At 37.2% G+C, this 23122-nt stretch overlaps 3 protein-coding genes across 14 annotated transcripts in view; 2 read left to right on the forward strand and 1 right to left on the reverse strand.

Annotated features, from left to right (window-relative positions):
* The window catches only part of Tom1l1 (target of myb1 like 1 membrane trafficking protein), a 54390-nt gene extending 36572 nt beyond the window's left edge, over window positions 1-17818 (forward strand). Inside the window, exons 12-16 of one of the 3 annotated variants that reach the window (XM_020166790.2) lie at window positions 6390-6441; window positions 8928-9033; window positions 9462-9543; window positions 12192-12256; window positions 17800-17818. In XM_020166790.2, the coding sequence (XP_020022379.1) occupies window positions 6390-6441; window positions 8928-9033; window positions 9462-9543; window positions 12192-12255 (304 nt within the window). In that variant the 3' untranslated portion in view covers window position 12256; window positions 17800-17818. Of the gene's footprint in view, window positions 1-6389; window positions 6442-8927; window positions 9034-9461; window positions 9544-12191; window positions 13584-17799 lie in introns of those variants that run through there. The other 2 variants (XM_074046095.1, XM_020166795.2) reach the window with 2 other exon arrangements.
* Window positions 13718-22053, reverse strand: Cox11 (cytochrome c oxidase copper chaperone COX11). The gene is made up of 4 exons (XM_020166789.2): window positions 21623-22053; window positions 17027-17182; window positions 14872-14997; window positions 13718-14541 (listed from the first exon to the last, which is right to left on the reverse strand). The coding sequence occupies exons 1-4, from the start codon at window positions 21983-21985 to the stop codon at window positions 14359-14361; spliced, it is 828 nt and encodes a 275-aa protein (XP_020022378.1). The 5' UTR covers window positions 21986-22053; the 3' UTR covers window positions 13718-14358.
* The window catches only part of Stxbp4 (syntaxin binding protein 4), a 201915-nt gene continuing 200845 nt past the window's right edge, over window positions 22053-23122 (forward strand). For 8 of the 10 annotated variants that reach the window (XM_074046092.1, XM_074046085.1, XM_074046087.1 and 5 more), the window contains exon 1: window positions 22061-22133. The gene's annotated coding sequence lies outside the window, so the exon portion shown is untranslated. Of the gene's footprint in view, window positions 22134-23122 lie in introns of all 10 variants that reach the window. The other 2 variants (XM_074046086.1, XM_074046089.1) reach the window with 2 other exon arrangements.

Consider the following 23122-nt stretch of genomic DNA (forward strand, 5'->3'; position numbering starts at 1 on the left):
AGAGAAGAGACTGAGACTTAGGGAATAGAACTTGCCAAAATCCACGTAATAAGTAGTAAGTCATCAGACAAGAAATTAATGACCCTTAAACATGTGAAATGATATTTAGCTCTAAAGAAATGTAAGTTAAACTCTAAGACATTTTGTTTTTACCTCTCAGATTGGCTGAAGTCCAAATGCTTGATAACAGATATTGTTGGCTATAAAATGACACTATCACAAAATTATGGGATCCCCCAATGATGAGGGTCAAGTGATAATAGCTATTAAAATTATAAATGCATTTACCTTTGAACCTGAAATTTTATTTCTAGGAATTTTTTCTACATTATTACATTATTGGGTATTTATAAGATTATTCTTTAATAAGAATTCTTTAATATTCTTTCCCATATTTTGGGAAATATTGAATAAATAGAAGCAAGTATCCATTTGTTGGACTGGTTAAATAAAAAGCTATAGAATGTGTTACTGGTAGCTAAGGGAAAAAATAGTAGGCTCTCTCTGTGAGAGATAATCACCAATATATTTACTGTTAAGTGGGGGAAAAAGATGCAAAGTGGTGTGTGTGTATACTGTTTTGAATTTGTGTAAGAAAGTGGGAAAAAAACATAAATATTTTCATCTGTTTGCATAAAGATACAGGAAGGATGCAAAAGAAACCAAAAAAAGTGATGACTTAAGTTTAGGGAGAGACAGGAGTAAATAAGAGTGAAAAATAAACAGAAGGTGGATTTGTTTTATGAGAAAGCTGATATTCTGTTTTCGTATTTTAGATCATAGGCAATACACTTTGATGAATCAAATGTCAAACAATATAAAAAGCTGAATAAAGACATTTCTTGACTTCATCCCCACTTCATTGTCTCTCTCTTCCCCTGGTGGCATACTCTGTTCCCATTAGGTGATCATTTTCTTAGGTTCTTATTTATCTTTCCAAACTGTCTTTAGGTAAATATGAATGTGAATCTTTTTCTCTTCTAGTAAATAAAATGCAGACTACTGTTACACAATTCTGAACTTTGCTTTTGTCTTTCATATAACATTCTGGCAGTGTAACTATATGAGTGAACTTCAATATCTTTTAAAGATTGCCTAATGTTTTATTAAACACTTGTATACTCAATCACTGAATTGCTTTTCTATATTTCAAAAGAAGAAGACCATGGGGACAACAATGGGAAAGAAGAATTATACTGGAGATTTAAAAAAAAAAAAGAGCAAGAAAAATAGATGAGACAAGAACAGAAAAGAAAGGTTCATGTGTTGGAAAATTATAGTGCCAATAGCTACCTTGTAGACCACTAAAACTTAGGATGGCTACTTTTGGTCTTGACTACATGCAAAGCAAATAATTACTGGAATGCTGTACATAGATTTCTAGTGAAGTTGCTTTGGTAAAAACCATTTTCCTGTTATCCTGCTAAGCTTGTTGGGCAAGATGAGAAAGAATGAGTAATACAGAATTGCATCATGGCAAATGCTTCCATAAAACTCATTAAGAAACCAAATTCTAGCTAATAGATGTTTTTTTTAATCTGTAATCCACTAGATCTTACACTTCAGTATGCATAAAAATCACTTGGGTGACTGTTGAAAAGTCAAATTACTTGCCCGCAGAAATACTGGTTCCGTATCAGGAATCTTTGGTTCTAACAAGCATCCCAGGAGAATTAGCAATGGCCTCTACCCCAAGCTCCAGATATCAAAATAACTATGACAGTTCATGGAATTCACTAGAATGAAGGATAAACTGTGGTATCTGTAACACTTTTATTTTCTAGACTTTGTTTTTAAGCCCTTGTACTTATATATTTTTAAGTTTCCAAAAATAAAACACATAATTAGCCCAATTTTATATAGTGTCAGAAATTGAAGCCCTAAAATTGACTAGGCAATGTGTCTTGACTAGATCATATGCCTAAGATCAAATGTTAGGACAAAGTCACCATTAAAATGTCTTATAGTCTTGAAATTTGTCCACTCCTTTGTATTTACAGATTAACTTGCTTACCATCACAGAACAAGTGAGTAATGCAGTTATTTACAACAGAAAGAACCTTTGAGAAACAGTAATAATGTGAGGATGGTGTAAAGTCACAGAACATATTTATAGACCACTTTCTATCAGGCAACAGGCCTCACTTATATTACTTATGTTCGCAGTAAGAAGTGAAGTACCTCCATCGTTCTTACTTTGAGGAAAGTGAGAGGAAACCAAGGCAGGTGAAGCTTAACTTGCCAGTGGTTTGCCAGAGAGTTAGTTCTGGAACAGGATTCAAATGCAAACAGATCTGATTTCAGTACCTATTTTTTTTTTTTTTTTGCACCTTAGTTAATTTCATTTTAAGAACTCCCATTTAGTTTCACCTTTAATTCATCTCTTTTTTTTTAAGTCGGATGTACAGCTCTATGAATTTAACATATAGATCATGTAGCCTTTATTACTGTCAGGATTCATATTAGTACTTCACCCTCTGATAAACTAACTCCCTTGTACTATTTATTTATAGTCACATCTTCCAGGACCAACCTTCAACTTCTAGCAACCACCCTTCTGTTCTCTGTCACTATAGTTGGTTTTCAAGAATGGAATCTAATAGAACTATACAATACATAGCTTTTCTAGAACAGACTGTAAAATTGACATTTGGTTCATGCATTTTGGAGCTCTGTCATTGAGTACAGATGCATTCAGGAATATTCTGTCTCCCTGGTGACCTACCCTGGTGACCTATCATCATGTAATGTCCCTCTTTGTCCCATAATTGTCTTTGCCTTAAGTTTACTTTGATATTAATATAACCACCCTAGCTTTCTTTTGATTAGTGTTTCCATGATATATCTTTTTCTCTTTTCACTTAACTATGTCAAAATATGTATAGTTTCTTGTAGGTAGGACATTGGATCATGCAATTTTATGTGTTCTCATAATTCTTGTCTTGTAATTGATGTGTTTAGACCATTTAAATCTAATGTAATTGCATATATCTCTTCCCTTTTTTTGTTTCCTCTTTTTGTGCTTGCTTTCTGATTATTAGAATGGTTTTAGAATTCCATTTTAATTTATCTAATGTAATTTTTTACTATCTTTGTATGGCATATATATATGTGTGTTTGTGTGTTTGTATTTGTTGAGGGGGGAATTGCTTTAGTGATTGAAATCTGCTTAATTTTTCAGTCTACTAAATCAGTATTTAATCATTTGAAGTGAAATGTAGAAACATTATCATCATATAGATCCTCTTCTGTATTAGTTATATATGCATTGAAATACATACATAGGGTTATATTGTAATTGTTGTTTGCAACCTTCAAATACATTTTAAAGCACTCAAGAGAGAATAATCTATTATAGTTACCATTTCTGGCATAATTTACCTTTTCTCTGAAGTTCTCTTAGCAATTCCTTAGAGCAGTTCTATGAACAACAAAGTCTCTTTCACTTCAAGTGAAAATGTCTTTATTTCATCTTTGTTCCTGAAGGGTAGTTACACTGAACATAGAATTCTAGATTTATAGTTGTTTTCTTTTTGCAGCTTTGAAAGGTTGTTTCATTCTCTTCTGGCCAACATGTTTTGTTTTGTTTTTCTTTTGCAGTACCAGGGCTTGAACTCAGGGCCTACACCTTGAGCCACTCCACCAGCCCTTTTTGTGTTAGGTATTTTTGAGATAGGGTCTCACAAAGTATTTGCCCAGGCTGGCTTTGAACTGCAATCCTTCTGATGTCTGCCTCCTGAGTAGCTAGGATTATAGGTGTGAGCCACCAGTACCTGGCCCAACATGGCTTCTAATGAGAACTCTATGTTGATTTGATGGTTACTTCTCTATAGCTAATGTGTTGTGTTCTCTGGCTGCTTTAAATACTGTTTTCTTATTTTGAGCAGTTCGTGATATGTAGGCATGGTTTCTTTTGGTTTATTTGTTTGAGGTTGGCTGAGTATATGAGTTTCCTATGGCTGCCATTAACAAGTTACTACAAATTTGGTCGTTCAAAACCATAAATACTTATTGTGTCACAGTTCTGAAGGCATGAAATCTGAAATTCTGTCCTTCTAGGACTTTTCAGGGAGAATCTGTTCTCTGTCTTTTCCGGATTCTGGTGACTTGGCATTCTTTGGCTTTGTTGACCACATCTCTGCAATTTCTGCCTCTATCTTCACCTGGGCTTCTCCTTTGTGTGCCACAACTTTCTCTTTCTGTTCTTTTATAATCATTTGTCATTGGATTTATAGCCCAACCAGTATCCTTACCTTAAGATCCTTAATGACATATGCAGAGACCCTTTTTCCAAATAGGCAACACAGGTTCTGGGAATTCTGACTTGGATATATCTTTTTTTTTGAGGGGGGGGGTGGCATTTAATCTACTACAGAGAACTTCATGAATCTATCTTTACCAAACTTGTACAGTTTTTAGCCTTTATTTCTTCAAATTTTTTTTCAGCACTAATCACCATTGGTGTCCTGGTGGAACTTGATGAATCTATGGTTAGATCTGTGTCATTATTTTACAGATGTGTGAGATTATGTTAATTACCTTCATTCACTCTTTTTTTCTCTCTGTTGTTCAGCTGGATAATTTCTATGATCTATGTTCAAGTTTACTATTTCCTCTGTCATCTCCATTTTGCTGTTGAGCTTATTCTATAAGACTTTTTAAAATTTTAGTTATATTATTTTTCTTTTTTATTAGCATATTCAAGGGGGTTTCATTGTGATATTTCCCTACATACTTTTTTTATTTGAAAATTTCCATTTGGTTCTTTATGTTTTCTTGTTCTCTGCTGAGACTTTCCATTTTTCTTTTTTTCTAATGTTCTTAATTGCTTCTTAGAGCATTTGTATAACAGCTGCTTTAAAATTGCTCTGAGATAGGCTTGAGGATTGACTCAAGTGGTAGAGCCCCTGCCTAGCAAGCGTGAGACCTGGAGTTCAAATGCCAGTACACACACAAAAAAGTAAAATTTCTGTGAGATAATACCAACATCTGTGTCCTCCTGACATCCATTTCTATTGATCATCTTCCTAATGCAAGTTAAGTTTTTCTGGTTCTTCATATGCCTAGTAATTTTGTATTATATCTTGGTGTTTTTAATGTTTATTATAAGATTATAGATCTTAGTTAAAATCTTGTCAAGAATGTTGTTATTTTGATTTTAGTAGGCAAAAAACTTGATTACATTAATGTCACAATTTCTCTCTGATTCTGTGGGTTATGGTTCTGAAGTCAGCTAAGTTTTCAGTCCTTGCAGTGTTGTTCAAATCTGCCCAGTCTATGCATCATCCAGTGGCTTATCCAGGGTCTAGATTGCAGGTTAGGTGTTCAGTACTCAACATTTTTAGCATCCTGACTGAGATCAGATCCATGGTCATAACAGGTTAAGACCAGGATTTCATAAACAACTTTATGAGGTTTCTTTTTTCCTTCTGAATTCTTCTATCTTTGTGATTTCTCTGGTACTTTCTGGTTTCCTGGAGTTCCCTTCTCTGTTCTCCAGTCATGAAGTGAGAGCTGTGCTGTATCTGTGGCCAAACTGCCGAAATAAAGAAAGAAACAAACAACAGAGGTTCTCCCCAACCTCTTAGGATCATAGCCCTTCTAATTGGGAAGGAAGATTGCCCTCACTTAAGAGTTTTATCTCCTGAAGATCCCTGTTGCCTCTGCTGTCACTCAGCCACCTTGGGGTTGTCTGTGGTTTGGAATGTGATGTCAGAGAGAAGACAGAGGTGGCTAGGGACTTCCACAGTCTTTCCGTGCATTAAGATTTCTCTTTCCTGCCCCTTACATAAGAATGACACTGCTTGTCTTGGAGCTCTATCTCACATTTGGGTTTAAGCCATATTGCATTCAGGTCAGGGAATAAAAAAAAAACCCAAAAAACGTCAATTCACCAATAGTTTAGGTTGCTCTACTATTTTCAGCATCCTCAAATAGCTCCTCTATGCATTTGTCCAGCTTTCATAGCTGTATTTAGTGGGAGAAATGTGATAAAATGTCTTTACTATACCCTATCCAGAACTAGAGCCCTCCCATCTTCCTTTTTAACCTCTACTCTGCACTGTTTATCATCCTTCAGGAAGAGATGGATTATAGCTACTCTGACAGAAAGACTGAAGGTTCTATTCATTTTACTGTACTGTGCACACTCCAGGGTGTCAGAACCACCACTGCCAAAGGACACTGCTTTATGTCTTTGCTGTCTTTACTCTTTGGTAATCATGACCTGGGAGCACACTGAAACTAGGTTGCAATTGTTATGGTAAAGTAATACTTTTGTGCAGTGAGAAGTTGTGGTATAGGTTTTGGTTTTAGACCAGGAAAATCATCTTTTTTGCATTTGTGTTCTCACTGTAGGATAATCATGCTGTATTATCACACTGTCCTAGGTTTGCCCAAAGGACCAGCCAAAACCTTGCCTCAGGTCATACATACGATAATGTAAGTAACAAAACCCTTTCCTGGCAATTCACTCAGTCAGCCGATTATCATGGCCAAGAAGAACTGGTTATTAATTCTTATGTTCTACTCAGCATTTGTTTATACTGTATTGATGCAGCCCTTGTTAGGATTTTTATATCCTTTTTAATCTTCCTAAGGTAGACAAGTTGAGTCACGTCTTTTAGAAAGATGGTTAAAGATCGTAATTGTTGGACTGGGGATATAGTTCAGTGGTAAAATGTTTGCCTTACATGCACAAGGTTCAATTAGTAGCATTGCAAAAAATAAATAAAAACCTGCAGTTCTCAATCATCCTATCACCTAACTTATCAGCAGCATATGGCAAAATTAATCACTACTTCCCTTTTATATACATGGCTTGCAGACACTATTCCCTGGTAGCTCTTCTCTTGTTTCATTTCCATCTCTTTTGCTGGCCTTCCTCCTCTTCTGACCTTTCAGTGTTGGAAACCTCAGGGCTTCACATCTCTCAATTTATACTCATTCCTCTGTGGTCTTTCATTCTTACAGCTTGAAATAACCATTCAAATCTTGACTATCTACAAGTCAGACCCTCTCCCTAAATTAACATGCACTTTTCAGCTAATGTCACCTCTTGGTTTCTTCCCACTTCCTGCTCTCAACTGGCTCTTCTTGCAAACTCACCACCCTACGAGTAAATGGCCATTCCACTCTTTCCACTCAGGTAGAAAGTGCTTGACTTCCACCTTTTTACTTTTTACCTTTCAAAATGTGTGTTATCCATCCATACGTCACCACCCACTTCTACTTCACAATCCAAGCCATCATCAGATGGATACGGTAGCCTCTTAAGGGTTGTGCTGTTTTTGCCATTGCCGTCTTGTCCTTCCTCCTACTCCCACTATATGTCCCAATCTTTTTTTTTTTATTAGCACGTTAGTTGTACAATGTAGGGGGTTTTGTTGTGATATTTCTGAACATGGATATATTGATCATTTTCACCCCTACAATCTATTCTTATAAAAGAAACCAGGGTCTAGGCACCAGTGGCTCACACCTGTAATCCTACCTGTTTGGAAGGCTGAGACCATGAGGATCACAGTTCAAGGCTAGCCCAGGCAAAGAGTTCAAGAGACTGCCATCTCAACTGATAGCTGAGTGTGGTGGTGTGTACCTGTCCTCCCATGCTATACAGGAGGCTGAGATTGGGAGGACTGTGGTTCCAGCCAGTCTGGACAAACAAGTTTACAAGACCCCATCTCAATGGAAAAGCACTGGGCATGGTGGCATACATGCCTATCCCTGTCATCCCAGTATCAGCAGGAAGCAAAAAGTAGAACTGTGGTCTAGCCTAGTCTGGGCAAAACAGGAGATCCTATCTTCAAAATAACCAGAGCAAAAAGAGCTGGAGGTGTGGCTCAAGCAGTAGAGCACCTGCCTAGAAAGTGCAAAGCTTGAGTTCAACCCTCAGTGCCTTAGTTGTGAGCCACTCCACCAGCCCTATTTTTGTGATGGGTTTTTTCAAGATAGGGTCTGGCTCCAAACCATGATCCTCCTGTTCTCTGCTAGGATTACAGGCATGAGCCACCAGCACCTGGCTAAAGTAGTCTTTTTTAAAAAAAAAATAAAGCCATTGCCACTCATTTGCTCAAAACCCACCTCCCTCATTTTCTCCTTTACTTCATTTCACTTAGTAAAAGCCTGAAATGATCTGACCCCACCCATCACCTTTTCAGCCTCTCTTCTTGCCTATACCTTGTTCACTCTGCTGTAACCATGCTGGCCTCCCCAACTTCAGACCCTGGGAACTTGCACCTCTCTGATAATCACAGGGCCCACTTAAGTCAGGGTTCTGCTTAACTGTCCCCAGCAGTAAGGCATTCCCTGACCACTGCCTATCAGGGAAGAATCCCACCCCAGCCTCTCTTCTCCCTGCTTTTTTTCCAAAACATGTGCCATCTGGCATTGATTTGTATCTGTTGATTGCTACATGAGGGCAGGAACTTGGTTTGTTTTATTGCTTTATTCCAGTGCCTGGAAGCTAGAATGTGTCTAGGACATATTTGTAGAAAGAATGAGGAAACTATAAGAAAAATATTTCTAATTCATATTGTTAGTCTTATTTTGATAGCATCACTATGTGCCTCTCTATAGATTTAAGATTTTTTTCTTCCTGTTGGAGGCTGAGATTTCACATTCAGAGTAAAACGGAATTGAACTGAGCTAAGCAATTCTTTGTTTTTACAAAGCAACACTTTTAAAATAAATTTTACATTTTATATGGGAAGTGGAATATAATGGGAATGAAGCCAGACAGAAAAGTAATAAATTTTTCAATTGGCTACTACTTAAAAACTGTAGTAATACTTAAAAATTACTAGCTCTTAACCAGTTAAGTGCATATGGTTCTTAGAATAGTGCCACCAGAAAGGCTACGAGTCTAACTAACAACGAGAAAAAGCCTAATGTGGAATGTCTGTTTGAACGTGTTATGCTTTCTTCAGTTTCTGGAACACTCACATTCAGAGTTACTACAGCCAGTTAGCCTACAGAGTGTCACAGCAACACCTTCAAACCAGAGGCTGCCACCCCTGCCCAGCAGTCACCCAGGTATGAGACCTTATTATTGGCATCAAATAAGGAGACCTGTGAGAACATCTGAGTATATCAAAAATTTATTAGTAATTGAAGATTACCAATAAAGTAACTGAAAGTAGAGGAGCTTATTTGTATTTTCAAGCTAGGTTAAGTAAATTCAGGGCTGATACCATTATGAGATTGTAAAAATGCTTGTGTTGAACTGAATGTTGTATTTGGAACATTAAGGTAAATGAATCTTTAGTTGAGGTTTGGGAATTTTTTTATTTCATATAGAGTTGAATTTAGTAGCATTTGAACACTAGTAATCGTGTTTTGATTGTATTTGTTAGAATCTTATATTTAAAATCTAAGTTAAATATTATTACACCAAATAGAATGGTGTGTATGCTCTTTGACAAGCATAACATGTATTTATTGGTCTCTTTTTTCACCTAAAGCAATGGCAAACAATGATCTCCAGTCACCCAATTACTACGAGGTAATGGAGTTTGATCCCTTAGCTCCTGCTGTCACCACAGAGTAAGTCATTTACAAAATGATTAATTTATTTTTTGTGTTGGTTCCCTTTGAAAGCAGAACTAACAGGGCCTAGTTATACATTCTAACTTTGTTTAGATTGGGTAGAAATTGAGGTTCTTATTAGAAATGATTGATAAGGTTTTATGGTGGCTGTACTCTTAATGGTTGTACAACTCTCCACCTATAACTAAAAAACTAAAAATGTTAGGGTTGCACATTAAGAAGTAACTGGAACCAACACGTACGTTAATGAATTCTTTTAGATGTCTGGCACAAAGTTATCCCTACAGCTTGAGAAGTGCACTATTCACGGTTGACCTAAGTTAATACCACAGTGACAGGATATTTGAACTGTTTCTTGAGAACTAAATCAAAAGAAAACTTGTATAAGAACTTTATAGTCTTCACCACATATGACAACAGTATGCTTAAGATGAACTCATGAAGTATTAGTGTAAAAATTTCTTTTAAACTTGAAATCCTTAGAGTACCATTATCTTATGATTTCCTGTCAATCAAGTAAGTGTATATGGGGTGGAAAACTTAAGAGTTTTAATATACTCAAAGTGACAGAAAGTTACCCCTACTCCCAAACTGTTAAAAAATGCTCACATCAAGTTTATGGAAATCATTGTTTAAAACCAGCAGCCTACAGGCCTTATCTTGCCTGCAGTTGTGTTTTAACTATGCAGAATAAGGATAAGCAAAACAAAAATTTTAAATGTGCGTTACTGGGGTATTTAAAAACAAACCTCTGCACTTCTCAATCTTTTGGGTACTATGGTGCACCAGGCTTGTATTTTTTACATGCCAGAAATGGATTAGAGTTTTATCTCCTGTGCACAAGGTAGGTGGCTGTTGTGCACCTGACCCGTATCTGTTCACTGCCTGGCATGCGTAGACATTTGATGGTTTAAATCCTCAATGTAGCCATCAATTTTGGAATAATTTATGAATGAATGTTAATAGACCTAGGAATCTGTTAAATATTTTTTCCTCATTCAGGTTTGTGAAATTTGCCTAGGTTGCTTTGCTTGATAAAGTAGATATATCACTGAATATATTAGTTGTTAAAGAAACTGGTATTAAGCCAGCTATGATTTTTAGAGCTTAAATGTAATGTTTGTGCATCCAAATAGGTAGTGGAAAAATTTTTGATTATATTCAAATTAATTAGGTAATGGCTGTAAATAGATTCGGTTGTATCACAGGTACTAAAGATAAGACAGTAGGGAAGCTAGAGAGATGAAGGTTTGGAATGCTCTACTATTGATGTTCTTCCTTTCTGGGGTTTAGAGGGCCTCAGTTTCTTTGGAAGGCTCATGAAATCCAGGGAGCTTACAAGGAAAAGCACAGAATCATGTGGAAAAGTTCTGGAGTTTTTACATTACTGGTTGTCCAAGAGCCTTACATTAAGAACTTTTGCTCCAGCAGGACCTATTTTCTGGGGGTACACACAATTCATTTATCGGATACTATGTGCGGGGAGCTATGATTGTTAAATAAGACATGCTCCCTGTCCTCAGAGAGAGTAAATACAACGTGGAGACAGAAATTAAGCAAATGAGCAGGCAAATGTGTATTTATAATTTTTGTCAATGGTATGAAAGAATATGCTATATATAACAAGAACTAATTTAAATAGGGTTAGAGAAAGCTTGAGGAGGTGACATTGTTAGTGACAAACTTGGGAATGAGTATTGTAGGCTCAGAAAACAACTTGAACAAAGAGACCAAGAAGAAAGAGAATGTGGACACATTCAAGGAATTGCAATGCCAAAACCAAGAGCTTTAACAGGAAGCCTAGAACCAGATGTGGAAATCAATATGGAAGCAAAGAGAAGGGGTGCACAATTGTGATGAACACTGCTGAGAGGACAAGTAGGATGTGGATGGTGCAGATGAAAAGAGAATCAATGATTTGGTGATAAGATGAGGTTGCCATTCATTCCTGTTAACTAAAAAAAGGCGGCTTCTTCCCAGGATATAGAGAGATTACTAGTTTAAGGAGTGTGAAGAAGTTTTAAATTGTTTCACAGAAAGTGAGAATCAAAACTTCTAAGAAAAACAGAAAATTGTAGGGCCCTGTTGTTATCATGGCTTCTGATTTCTGTGACATTTTTGCTAGCTATGCTTTCCTATATTGTGCACATAAATGTCATGTTTTTGAATGTAGTTATTTTTCTAGTGACAGGCGTATGTTAAGACATATATAAAGAACTGAAAAAATGTTATAGAAAAATTACTAAAGGTACAAAAATGACAAGTTGCAAGCTAAAGACTGCTTGGGGGTCTGAACTATAATCACAGAGGTTAAAATAGAATATTGGTATTTCAAAAACCAGCTTAATGTTTGTCTTTTTCTTAACCAAAAAGCAAACTGTACAAATTTGAGTCATATTTTTCCTTGAAATCACAAAAATGAATTGTCTTTAAAAGATACGTATTTTAACAGGCATGGGAACTACAACATTAGAATTTAAGAAAGTTAGAATCTAGGCTTCAGGATAGATGTCTTTGCTTTTACTCACTAGTGTTGCCTAACCTCCTTGGCCCATATTTTTATTTATGGTTCTGGCAGTTAAAAAGCAACATAGTATTTTGAAGTGTACATATAATCCTTTTGTTGGCTTTTTTGTTTGTTTCAGAGCTATTTATGAAGAAATTGATGTCCATTACCACAAAGGAGCTCAAAGTCATAGTGACTGTTGAGGTACAAGACTTTAATGTACACAACTTACATTCCACATTCCTTATAATTTCAGTATAATTGTCACTTTTTTATTCAGTATTTACATTTTCTAAGGACCACCTGAATCTAACAGTTTAGTGAAATATGAATTTCCCTGAATCACTCAAACTGTAATGAACTGTTGTTTACTAGTGAAAATACATTTGTCACCTTGTCAGCTATAAATGAGGCTTGGTAATGAAGAAGTTGGTTTATGGTATAGAAATATTAATGCTAACAAAAATAGATGTTCAATATAAGCTACTTTTCACTGAAATCAGGCATTTGACTTTAATGTGGAGTTAGTATGTATTAACTGGTATCAACAGAATCCAATCATTGTCAGTCCTAACATAGGTCTAAGTTTTTCCTATTTGCTGTACTAGTCATCCCACTAATTTAAATAATGAATGTCTGGTCCCCAATAACCTAAACTTTATTTCTCCCCTTTACATGTTCCACCACAAAGAAATACATTCCCACCTTCTCCCAACTTGACACTGGCTCTCCAGCCTGCCAACAGAAAAAGATAAGAAAGTTATTGATAAGTGAAGGACAGGATGGAGGAGGCTGCCTGATTTCTTCTCTTTATTTTAGGGTAAAGTGGATGATCAGCTCACTAGCAGCACAGGGGTCGTAGAACCTGTCCAGCTTTGAGGCCTGAGAGACAAGACCTACCAATACCTAAAAGCCATAGTGGGCCATTTCTACTCTGTTATAATGAAGTTTCGGTAGAAGAGTAACAGTTCTAGGACAGCAATTATAGTTCCTGGCAATGGCTTAATGTATGTTGGCTATAACAAATATTCGCTTAAACTTCAGAAGAAAAATTGCTTAGTATTTAGGCCAACCAGTTTAATTGCAGTTAATTTACACAGGCCTTCCCACATACAGAAAAGAAGTCGCCACACAGCTGTCATAAGAATAGATGAAGATTATTTTACTACAAAATAATTCTGAATAGATGTAAGGAAATGTGAGAAACTAAATACGTAATTCAGGAAGAACGAGTGCCTTCATTTAACTAAAATTGAATGTAAAAGTCAATTTGCACTTCTTTGTAAATAATACTTTGGTTTAGATTATTGTAAAGACTTGATGATTGTATTTTAATTATATTTCAAGTGCCCTAAACAGGTCATTACTAGACTTTGCATCAGGTGACCTTTATATATGATTCTTTATAATGCAAAATGTTTTTACTGTAATTAACATTTCTATTTGGAACAAAGACAACTGGAAAATACTAACAATAAGTTGTACATCATTTACATAAATTACAAAGAAAAATAAATTACTATTAAAATAATTTAACATGTCTTTTTTACAGAGTTTTGTTCCCAAAAGAACTTTTATGTCAGTAAATCTTCACAATCCCATCCTTGCATTTTAATAATTGGGGAATTAGAACTATGACAGTAAATGCTAGCCCAGCCTAGCAGATGTAATTTTTGCATTTTATTTCAATTTCATGACATCACAATTTCCAAGTAATTATTTATTCAGTACTCTGTAAAATAGCCCTAGATTTTAAAGGAAAAACAAAGTCAAATTTGAAATAAGAGTGTAATCTCTGAGCAAGATGTTAGGATTTAGTGATTCTTCTCTTTCATGTTAGTTTTTAAAATAGTGACTGTTCACACTGAAGGAAAATAGTAGTCAAAAACTATTTTAGAGGTCACAATAAATATCATCAGAATTTCTAGCCTATAGCCTAAAACAACCTTGGGCAAAAAAATTCTTATATTCATTGCTATAAGTATAAAAGGCAAATAATTTGGAAGGCAGCTACAGAATTAAGGAAATATCCATCCATGTCTATATATTTAAGAAACAGAAGCTTCTTTCAATACCATAAGTGTGGCATTGAACAGTCACACATTCTTCATAGGCATGTGGGTTTCTTATGATAAAAGCTGAAAGTGTTCTCTCAATAAATGGGATAAGTTAGGGAAAAAGAAAAGTAGATCTTCTTAAAATAGAAAGCTTCAATTCACATTATTTTAAGAATATTTCTCTTTTGAGAAGGCAGGATACATGATTTTTCAAAAATCACAAATATGAAGTAGGTCTTGGTTGCTACTTCAATTATAGCCTGGAACTGGTAATTTGTGCCCTTCCTTTGCTTCAAAAAAAGTATAAGAAAGAGTGATGAGATCAACATTCACCATTCTTGGATCTTCAGCAAATTCAGGATCAATGTAGAAAAACACTGGCATATCTACTTCCTCTTGGGGATTAAGCCTTTGTTCTTCAAAACAGAAGCACTAGAAGTTATAGAAAGGTACATGTTTAATAATATTTCTATTCAATTAAAGTAATAGTTCATTTCTTGACTTTAAGTTCTGTGATAAAATAACAGCATCCTTTCATCTTACACTGATTTTAAGGACTGAGAATCAAACTGTAATCTTAAAAGCAGACATTCATTTGTTTTGGCTCTCAATCTCTACATAGCAGATATGTAGAGATGAAGATAAATGGCTTGAAGTTTAAATGAAAAGGTTTTAGAAATTAAAGTTATCTACTAAAACACTATAACAAGTTTCATACAGTTTCATGTACCTTTATTATATTGTATAAAGTTTACAATTTACCTGTATTTTATTGAAATACTGCCCAGCTTCAAATGGTACAACATTATATGTAGAAATTCCAATTATTGGTTTGTCAGTAGGATTCTTCGCTTTATAAAATGCCAGTGCAGTTTCTCCTGGTACCACCTATTTTAAAGAATACACACTATCAACATTTTAAATTTCCCACAGCTCCTTTTTTCCCTACTAAAATTACATTCATATTATTTTTCTTCATCAGACTACAATACCTAATCTAAACAAATGTCAGGTTGTGAATAGTATTCCACAAACCTATCTTAAATTTAAGTTTTATTTGCATTTGTCAATGAAGAAACAGTGTTGCAGTGAATAATCAGTTGTGGGTTATCCTCTTATATACCTGATATCTTCAAGCAATAATCTGTAAATTAAGTTATTTAAAATGTGTCCAAGGAACAGGACTCACTCGTGTAATCTTACCTACTTAGGAGGCTGAGATTGGAAGGATTGTGGTTCAAGGTCACCCTGTGAAAAAAGTTCCTGAGACCCCCCCTCCATCTCAACAAATAGTCAGGTGCAGTGGTGCACACCTGTCATTCACACTATGGCCAAAGCAAGTTTCTGTCTCCAAAATAACCAGAGTAAATAGGGCTGGAGATGTGGTTCAAGTAGTTGAGTGTACCAGTCTATCAAACGCAAAGTGCTGAGTTTGTACCTCAGTGCCACCAAAAAAAAAAAATTTAACAAAAATAAAAATGTGTCCAAAGACAATCCAAACATTCATGGCCCAACCATAACTTCTTTATAACACTTAAACCTGAACGTCATGATTGACAACTTTTTAAAGGATATCAACGTTAAACTTAATTTAAGTCATAGCAAATTAAATTTATAAGCAAATGACTGAATATTACCTTTAATAAACTAATAAATGTCAACGCTTTGATAAAATTAGCAAGGTTTTAAAAAAAATTTTCCAAAAGATATTCTGTTGCTTGTACAAATTCACTATTAATGCAACTGGAACTAATACACAAAATCCTAACCTGTAAAATCCTGAACCATGAAGAGATTCAGCTACTTTTACTAAACTGGACCAGCATGGATATTTGTAAGGGTTCACCAATAAAGATTGTGACTAATCCGTAGTGAATGAACAATTTTCAGCTAAAATCCTCTGAAGATTGCAGCTAGTCAAAATTTCAGGAAATGCATTAGATATGGTCTTACTTATGCATTAGATAGTGAATAATGTAACTATTCACTATCTCTTAATACTATCTAAATATTTATTTCAAAAGCCTTCAAAGATTGTTATTTTTGCTGGGATGTTAGCTCAGTGGTAGAGTACTTGCCTAGTATGTACACAACCCAAGGCTCAATCTCCAGTACTGTCCCACACCCAATTTTTTTTCTTTTAGAGGGACAGAGATACTTTTGATATAAACAAATAAACCACTTTTTCCTCTTTTTTTTTGCCTCAGACTACAATTCTCTCCTATCTCACCTATATGTCAAGTGTACCTGGTATTACAAGTATGTGCCACCATGCTCAGTTTAGTGTTGAGATGCACTTCACTAAGTTTTTCCCTGGCTGGCATGGAACCTTAATCCTCCCAATCTCCATCTCCCAAATAGCTGGGATTATAGTTGTAATCCACCACACCCAGCTAACTACTTATTGTAACCAAGGATTTTCAACATTTTTTCTGTATTTACATCTGAGGAAAAGTCAGGAAGCATTTAGCATGATAGGTACTGCCAAACCAAACTGATAGAACAGATGACATTTTTCATTATTCCAAGTTGAATTTTACTATTATGCAACTTTTACATACAGCTGGGTGTGTTAGTACATACCTGTAATCACAGCACTCGGGAGGCAGAGGCAAGAGAATCACGAGTTTGAGCCCAGCTTGGACTACACAGTGAGACCTTGTCTCAAAAAAACAAACACAACCAAAAGAAAATTGAAGTGTATATTCTGTTACATTGGGTATACAACACTACCAAAAAATAGTCATGTCAAAACACTAACAGATTTCATGAATAATTATATTCCATGAAGATATGTAGAATTACTAATGGAATCTGTTAGTATTTTGAAATAAAGTTTAGATGAGTGGAAGTTTAAGTGATAAAAATATCTTACACTGAAGGAAGAAGAGTTCTAATGAGTGCTTTAGTCACTTACATATATTTCTGTTTGCTGTGGTCTGAAATTCCACTGGAGACTTGCATGCACATCTGCATTGAAAGTAATCTTAATAATTCGATCCTTAACAGGCACCATGTTTTCAATTTGGTCTGATGCATGACCTGCTACTGCTGATCCTCCAAGTCCTGTCGTCTAGAAAAAAAGACATTAAGCATGTTAATACTTCTAGGTATTGATCTAGTTACTGGACAAAAGTAAAATTTTAAAAGCAATTTAATATTCCAGTTGAAGCCAAGTTTTTGTATTATTATTATTGACCATTTCCTATAACTGTGTCAATGATTTGCCCAATTTTGGGGCAATAAGAGCCTAAATTTATTAATATAATTCCTATTTTTAAGCAATCCCTTGATTATCTGGCATGGTCAGAAATGAGTTATCTGGAAAAAGGAGATTCTGTATATAAGCAAACTATTGTCGCTGATACTAAAGCACAGAATTTCCTGCTGAACCTTTTATTATACATACATTCCTTTATTGCTTATATCTTACATCAACTATTACTTCCTATCTGTTATTGCTAGTATTTTATATTAACTTATTCACTAAAAGAAACAAAATTTACCCATGACCTGATCATTTCAACAAAAACACCTAATATTTCCTTTTCCACATCACAATTCAAATTACTTTGTATTTTGACTCTGTGTCCTGATTTCTAAGGCATAAGCACTTCCCCATGTCAATTAATGTTTCTGTATCATTTTCCAACATCTCTGCATAAATATATTGTTTTGTATCTTTTATAGATTTCACCAGTTAAGGAGTACACTTGATTCCTCTGGCCACTGAATCAACCTATCTTAAGGCATCAGAATAATTTGTGCCTGACATTTCTTCATTGCCCTTACGTTATATTAGATGCTTTGAAACAAAAAAGTCCTTACTTCCAAGGTTGCCATCCTTCAGATGCTTGAGATTGCCAGAATTCTGGTTTCCAGATAATTTACCTGTTACTATACTAGGAAAAAAATACCAAATTTGAGGCTACAGGAAAGACTCCCAGCAAGATGTATGTTTATTATACAAGCAACCTAACTTCACTCAACTGCCATTTAAGATTATCAAGTTACATTAAAAACTAAAAGATGCAGCAGAGAACAAGTCTTTGTTTTTAACAAATAAGTTCATTCTTGCAAGAGAACTATCACATTTGAATTTTAAGATATAACTTTTTCCTAAAGAATTTAATTCACTTCAAAAAAAATTATGTCCTTCCTCAGTAAAGATTCAATGTATTCTTTAAATATAGAGTCTTCAACTTTCTAAGTTCAATGCTTAAAGAAATTTCCATAGACAAAGTTGAAAAGACGTCATGTGGTCAAGTCTCGTTCTGCCACTAATGGAATAAATCTTACTTCCTTTGGGTTACATTTTACATACTCAAAAAATAAAATCACTGTATTAAGAGGCTCGCATTATTCCTTATTCCTGGCTCTAAAATTGTGCGATTGCAGAAGTAATTGATTTGTTCTGTTTAACATCCCAACTTGCTTTTTTGGGTTACAAATTACATTTTTTTAAATACCTTCCAGCTCTCCAACTGCATGTGAATGAACACAATATTGTCAATTCAGTTTGGAACAGGGTTTCTTAATCTCAGCACTACTGACATTTTGGGTTGGATAATTCTTTGTTGGTAGGGTAGGGTCATCTGAAAACCAGTGTCTCTAACCTCTACCCACTAGATGCCAGAAACAGCCTATCATCTTCTCCCGAGGTGTGACAACTAAAAATGCTTCAAACATTGCTACATATTCCCTGGGGGACAAAAATCACTCCCCTCCAGCCCCTGGGGGTTTGAGGAAGTTCTATACTTGATTTGGATTCAGGTCTGCTTATGATTAATTGGTACTTTGGGGTTTGCCTGTGGAAAAAAATTCACATTCTAGACCCATTCTCCAAAAAACAAGCTACTGCGCATCCCCACATAAATGCTGATATTAGGAGACTGGAAAGAAAAGCTCCTTTGACCTTGGCTACTTCACCATCTAAAAGGTAATTGGTCTATAAAGCTAGGGGAAGTAAGGCAGCCATTAAAATTGGTGACAGGAAAGAGCAGAAACCTCTCCTGCTGTGAATACCAGTCACAGGACTGATTAAGGTACTGATTCCCCAACTTTGCTGCATGCTGAGAATTATTTGGAAATTACTGGTGCGAGGCTGTCACACAGACATTGTGATTTAACTGGCAAGGCCTATGGTCTGAGCATCAGGATTTTAAAAACTCTCCAGAAGTTAGTAGGTATAGGTAAGAACTTTCTCAATGAAACCCCAGCAGCACAGCAACTAAGAGATAGCATAGATAAATGGGACCTCATAAAACTAAAAAGCTTCTGTTCATCAAAAGAAATGGTCTCTAAACTGAAGAGAACACCCACAGAGTGGGAGAAAATATTTGCCAATTATACATCAGACAAAGGACTGATAACCAGAATATACAGGGAACTTAAAAAACTAAATTCTCCCAAAACTAATGAACCAATAAAGAAATGGGCAAGTGAACTAAACAGAACTTTCTCAAAAGAAGAAATTCAAATGGCCAGAAAACACATGAAAAAATGCTCACCATCTCTAGCAGTAAAGGAAATGCAAATTAAAACCACACTAAGATTCCACCTCACCCCTGTTAGAATAGCCATCATCAGCAACACCACCAACAACAGGTGTTGGTGAGGATGCGGGGAAAAAGGAACCCTCTTACACTGTTGGTGGGAATGTAGACTAGTACAACCACTCTGGAAAAAAATTTGGAGGCTACTTAAAAAGCTGGACATCGATCTACCATTTGATCCAGCAATACCACTCTTGGGGATATACCCAAAAGACTGTTACTCCAGAGGCACCTGCACATCCATGTTTATTGCGGCACTATTCACAATAGCCAAGTTATGGAAACAGCCAAGATGCCCCAGCACTGACGAATGGATTAAGAAAATGTGGTATCTATACACAATGGAATTTTATGCAGCCATGAAGAAGAACGAAATGTTATCATTCGCTGGTAAATGGATGGAATTGGAGAACATCATTCTGAGTGAGGTTAGCCTGGCCCAAAAGACCAAAAATCATATGTTCTCCCTCATATGTGGACATTAGATCAAGGGCAAACACAACAAGGAGATTGGACTATGAGCACATGATAAAAGCGAGAGCACACAAGGGAGGGGTGAGGATAGGTAAGACACCTAAAAAACTAGCTAGCAGTTGTTGCCCTTAATGCAGAGAAACTAAAGCAGATACCTTAAAGCAACTGAGGCCAATAGGAAAAGGGGACCAGGAACTAGAGAAAAGGTTAGATCAAAAAGAATTAACCTAGAAGGTAACACCCACGCACAGGAAATCAATGTGAGTCAATGCCCTGTATAGCTATCCTTATCTCAACCAGCAAAACCCCTTGTTCCTTCCTATTATTGCTTATACTCTCTCTACAACAAAATTAGAGATAAGGGCAAAATAGTTTCTGCTGGGTATTGAGGGTGGGGAGCGGGAGGGGGTGGAGTGGGTGGTAAGGGAGGGGGTGGGGGCAGGGGGGAGAAATGAACCAAGCCTTGTATGCACATATGAATAATAAAAGAAAAATGGAAAAAAAAAAGAAAAAGAAAAAAATAAATAAATAAATAAAAAAATAAAAACTCTCCAGATGATTCCAGTGTCGAACAGTGTTTGAGTCACTATCTTAAACACTAACTGAATGAACACAATATATAGCTATCACTTGTGGCATGACTTTTAAAGAAAATCCTCAAGTGGATGAGTCTTGGCATGTGCATTTTAGAAATTCTGCAAGTGATCCAAATCCCCAGCCAAAGCTTCATAACTATCAATAAAAAACGGCAGAAAAATTCATAGAATAGGTGAAGCTAGACTTCACCAGTGGTTCTTAAACATAAGCCTGCTTCTGAGTCAGCTAAAGTACTTAGTAAAACAGGATTGCTGGTTCCCTGTCCCCAGGGTTTTGCTTTCAGTAATTTCTGAAGTTGGGCTGAAGAACTTTAGCTCTTAACAGATTCCCAGGTGATGCTGAGACCACTGTTTCTGGGGCCAACATTCAGAATACTACAAGTTCTGATCTAAAACAGAGCCCAAGGTAATTCCATTCTTTACAGCTATATAGAAGAGGAGGCAGCAAGCTCTAAAGGCCTAATTCACACACCTCTGTGTGGATACATTTACCCACACAAAGACTCAATCCCTGAAATACTCAGCATAACTCCCATTTCTAGGGCTAACCTTAGCATATAAACCACATGTGGTTCTCAGAATGAACCTGACAATGCAAATTAACTATGTGACGCATAGGCAGATGGCTGGGTACCTGAGTAGAGAATGCAAACCTGTTTGCTGGGGTGGAGCTCAGAAATCTGGGAATTTCACTGCGGTGTGGTACAAACCTGGACAGCATGGGGACCAGGTCCACTTGCAGTTTTTTCTCTACCTTCCTTGGTGATCCCGGGCCAGTCATTGCTTTGATGGACAACTTCGACCTTCACTTCCCACCATGACCTTGCAGAGTGATGGGCAGGGCGCTGTCCCTCGCCCCTTCGGAAGACACTGCCCACTGGTCCCTACCTGGCAATACAGCCGATATAGGGGCACGGCGGCGTAGGAGGCGCCCAGCATGCCCACGGCGGCCGCGGCCACATACGTGAGGACAGTCTTGTTTCGCCGCCGCCACTCGTCCTCCTGCGCGCGCGAAAAAGGGTTTGTGCCCTTGGGCCGCCGACACGACTCCATTGCCGGCGCCCGGGCCAGGCTTGGGCGCTTCCATGTCCCAAGCCGCCTCAGTCCCTTCTCCGGACCTGCGGTCCCACTCCACCAGGACCTCAGAAACGGCTCTACTCTCTCCGCAGCCCTGGTCGGAGATACAGGGTGGCTCCAGAGCCAGCCACAGAAAGCGATACGCCTCCATCCCGGATGCCAGAGCCCTCCCATCGCCCCCGGAAAGAACGCCCGCCTGTCAGGACCTAGAGGTCATATCTCGCGAGACCTGTTGAGTCTCGCGCGATCTGAGTTGCACCGCCTTGCTGCCTTGACTACCAGGCTCCTCAGGTACCAGCGGGCTACGGAGGCCGTGATGTGGGTAAGTTCGCGTTTTGCTTTCATGGCTGTTCGTGCCACTTTTCCTTCTCTCCAATATCTCTTTAACATACTGTGAGGAAAAAAACACTTCGGACCTCCGCGTGCAAGCTCATCTTCTTTTGGGATCGTGCCGCTGATCTTCGGAAACTCCATAGCCTTTGTCTGGACCTGGCTGCCCCCAGCGGCCGCTCTCCCGAGGGTCCTCTATCTAGCTGGGGTTCCAGGCCACTGCCCTGGACGTGGGCTCTGGAATCGCCTCTCTCAGGAAGCCTGCCCGGGCTAACCACAGCACTCTCTGCCTTTCTTAGCCCCTAGGCTAAGCTGCCAGGCTTAGCCAGGCTCTGACGTCCCTTTACTGCTTTCCTCAGTGACAGTCGCCCCACCTGCAGGGGGAAAGACGCTGGCGTCCTCAAGTTTGCTCAGAAGAAGTGATGGAAATGTGAGGGTCATTCAAGGAGGGACTGAAGTTTGAAATGCGGATATTCCTCTTGGGGAAAACGGGAAAAGGAACGAAACACCCAAAAAAACAAAGTGGGAGGGATGCAATAGCTTTCTCGAGCTGTCTCATAGAACCATCTAGGACCGTAAGAGGTTAGATGGTTATTTCTATATTGAACTAGAAGGAGGCATCTTTCTAGAAACTAAAATAGTGGTGAAGAACCCAGGTTCTGAGGTTAGGCATTGCTGCATTTTTACCTGGGTTCTCACCATGGCCCTGACCTGGCCTTAGTATACCGGTTATTTGATCTCGCTAAGACTTGGTGGCCTTATTTAAGATGGGAATCATATAAAGTGATTTTCACAATCCCTGAGTCAAAGAATTTGGTAAACCTTGGATTTTAATGTCAAGCAGCTGTAATTATCTCCTTTTATGAATGCGGAGACTGAAGGCCTGAGAAACTTTTTAAGTCATTCACTATTTATTTATTACACTCTTACTGTGAGCCAGACATTCAATCTATGGAGGTTATTGCCCAAAACAGGTCCGAT

This window comes from Castor canadensis, chromosome 11, assembly GCF_047511655.1.
Source record: "Castor canadensis chromosome 11, mCasCan1.hap1v2, whole genome shotgun sequence".
NCBI lineage: Eukaryota > Metazoa > Chordata > Mammalia > Rodentia > Castoridae > Castor > Castor canadensis.

Excerpts from the sequence above, each read along its gene's own strand:
- Cox11 (XM_020166789.2), bottom strand. The coding sequence starts at position 21,985 with ATGGGAGGGCTCTGGCATCCGGGATGGAGGCGTATCGCTTTCTGTGGC. Across the intron at positions 14,998-17,026 it reads CACAGCAAACAGAAATATAT|GTGGTACCAGGAGAAACTGC; the intron begins GTAAGTGACTAA and ends TCTTTAAAATAG. Across the intron at positions 14,542-14,871 it reads AGTATTTCAATAAAATACAG|TGCTTCTGTTTTGAAGAACA; the intron begins GTAAATTGTAAA and ends TATAACTTCTAG.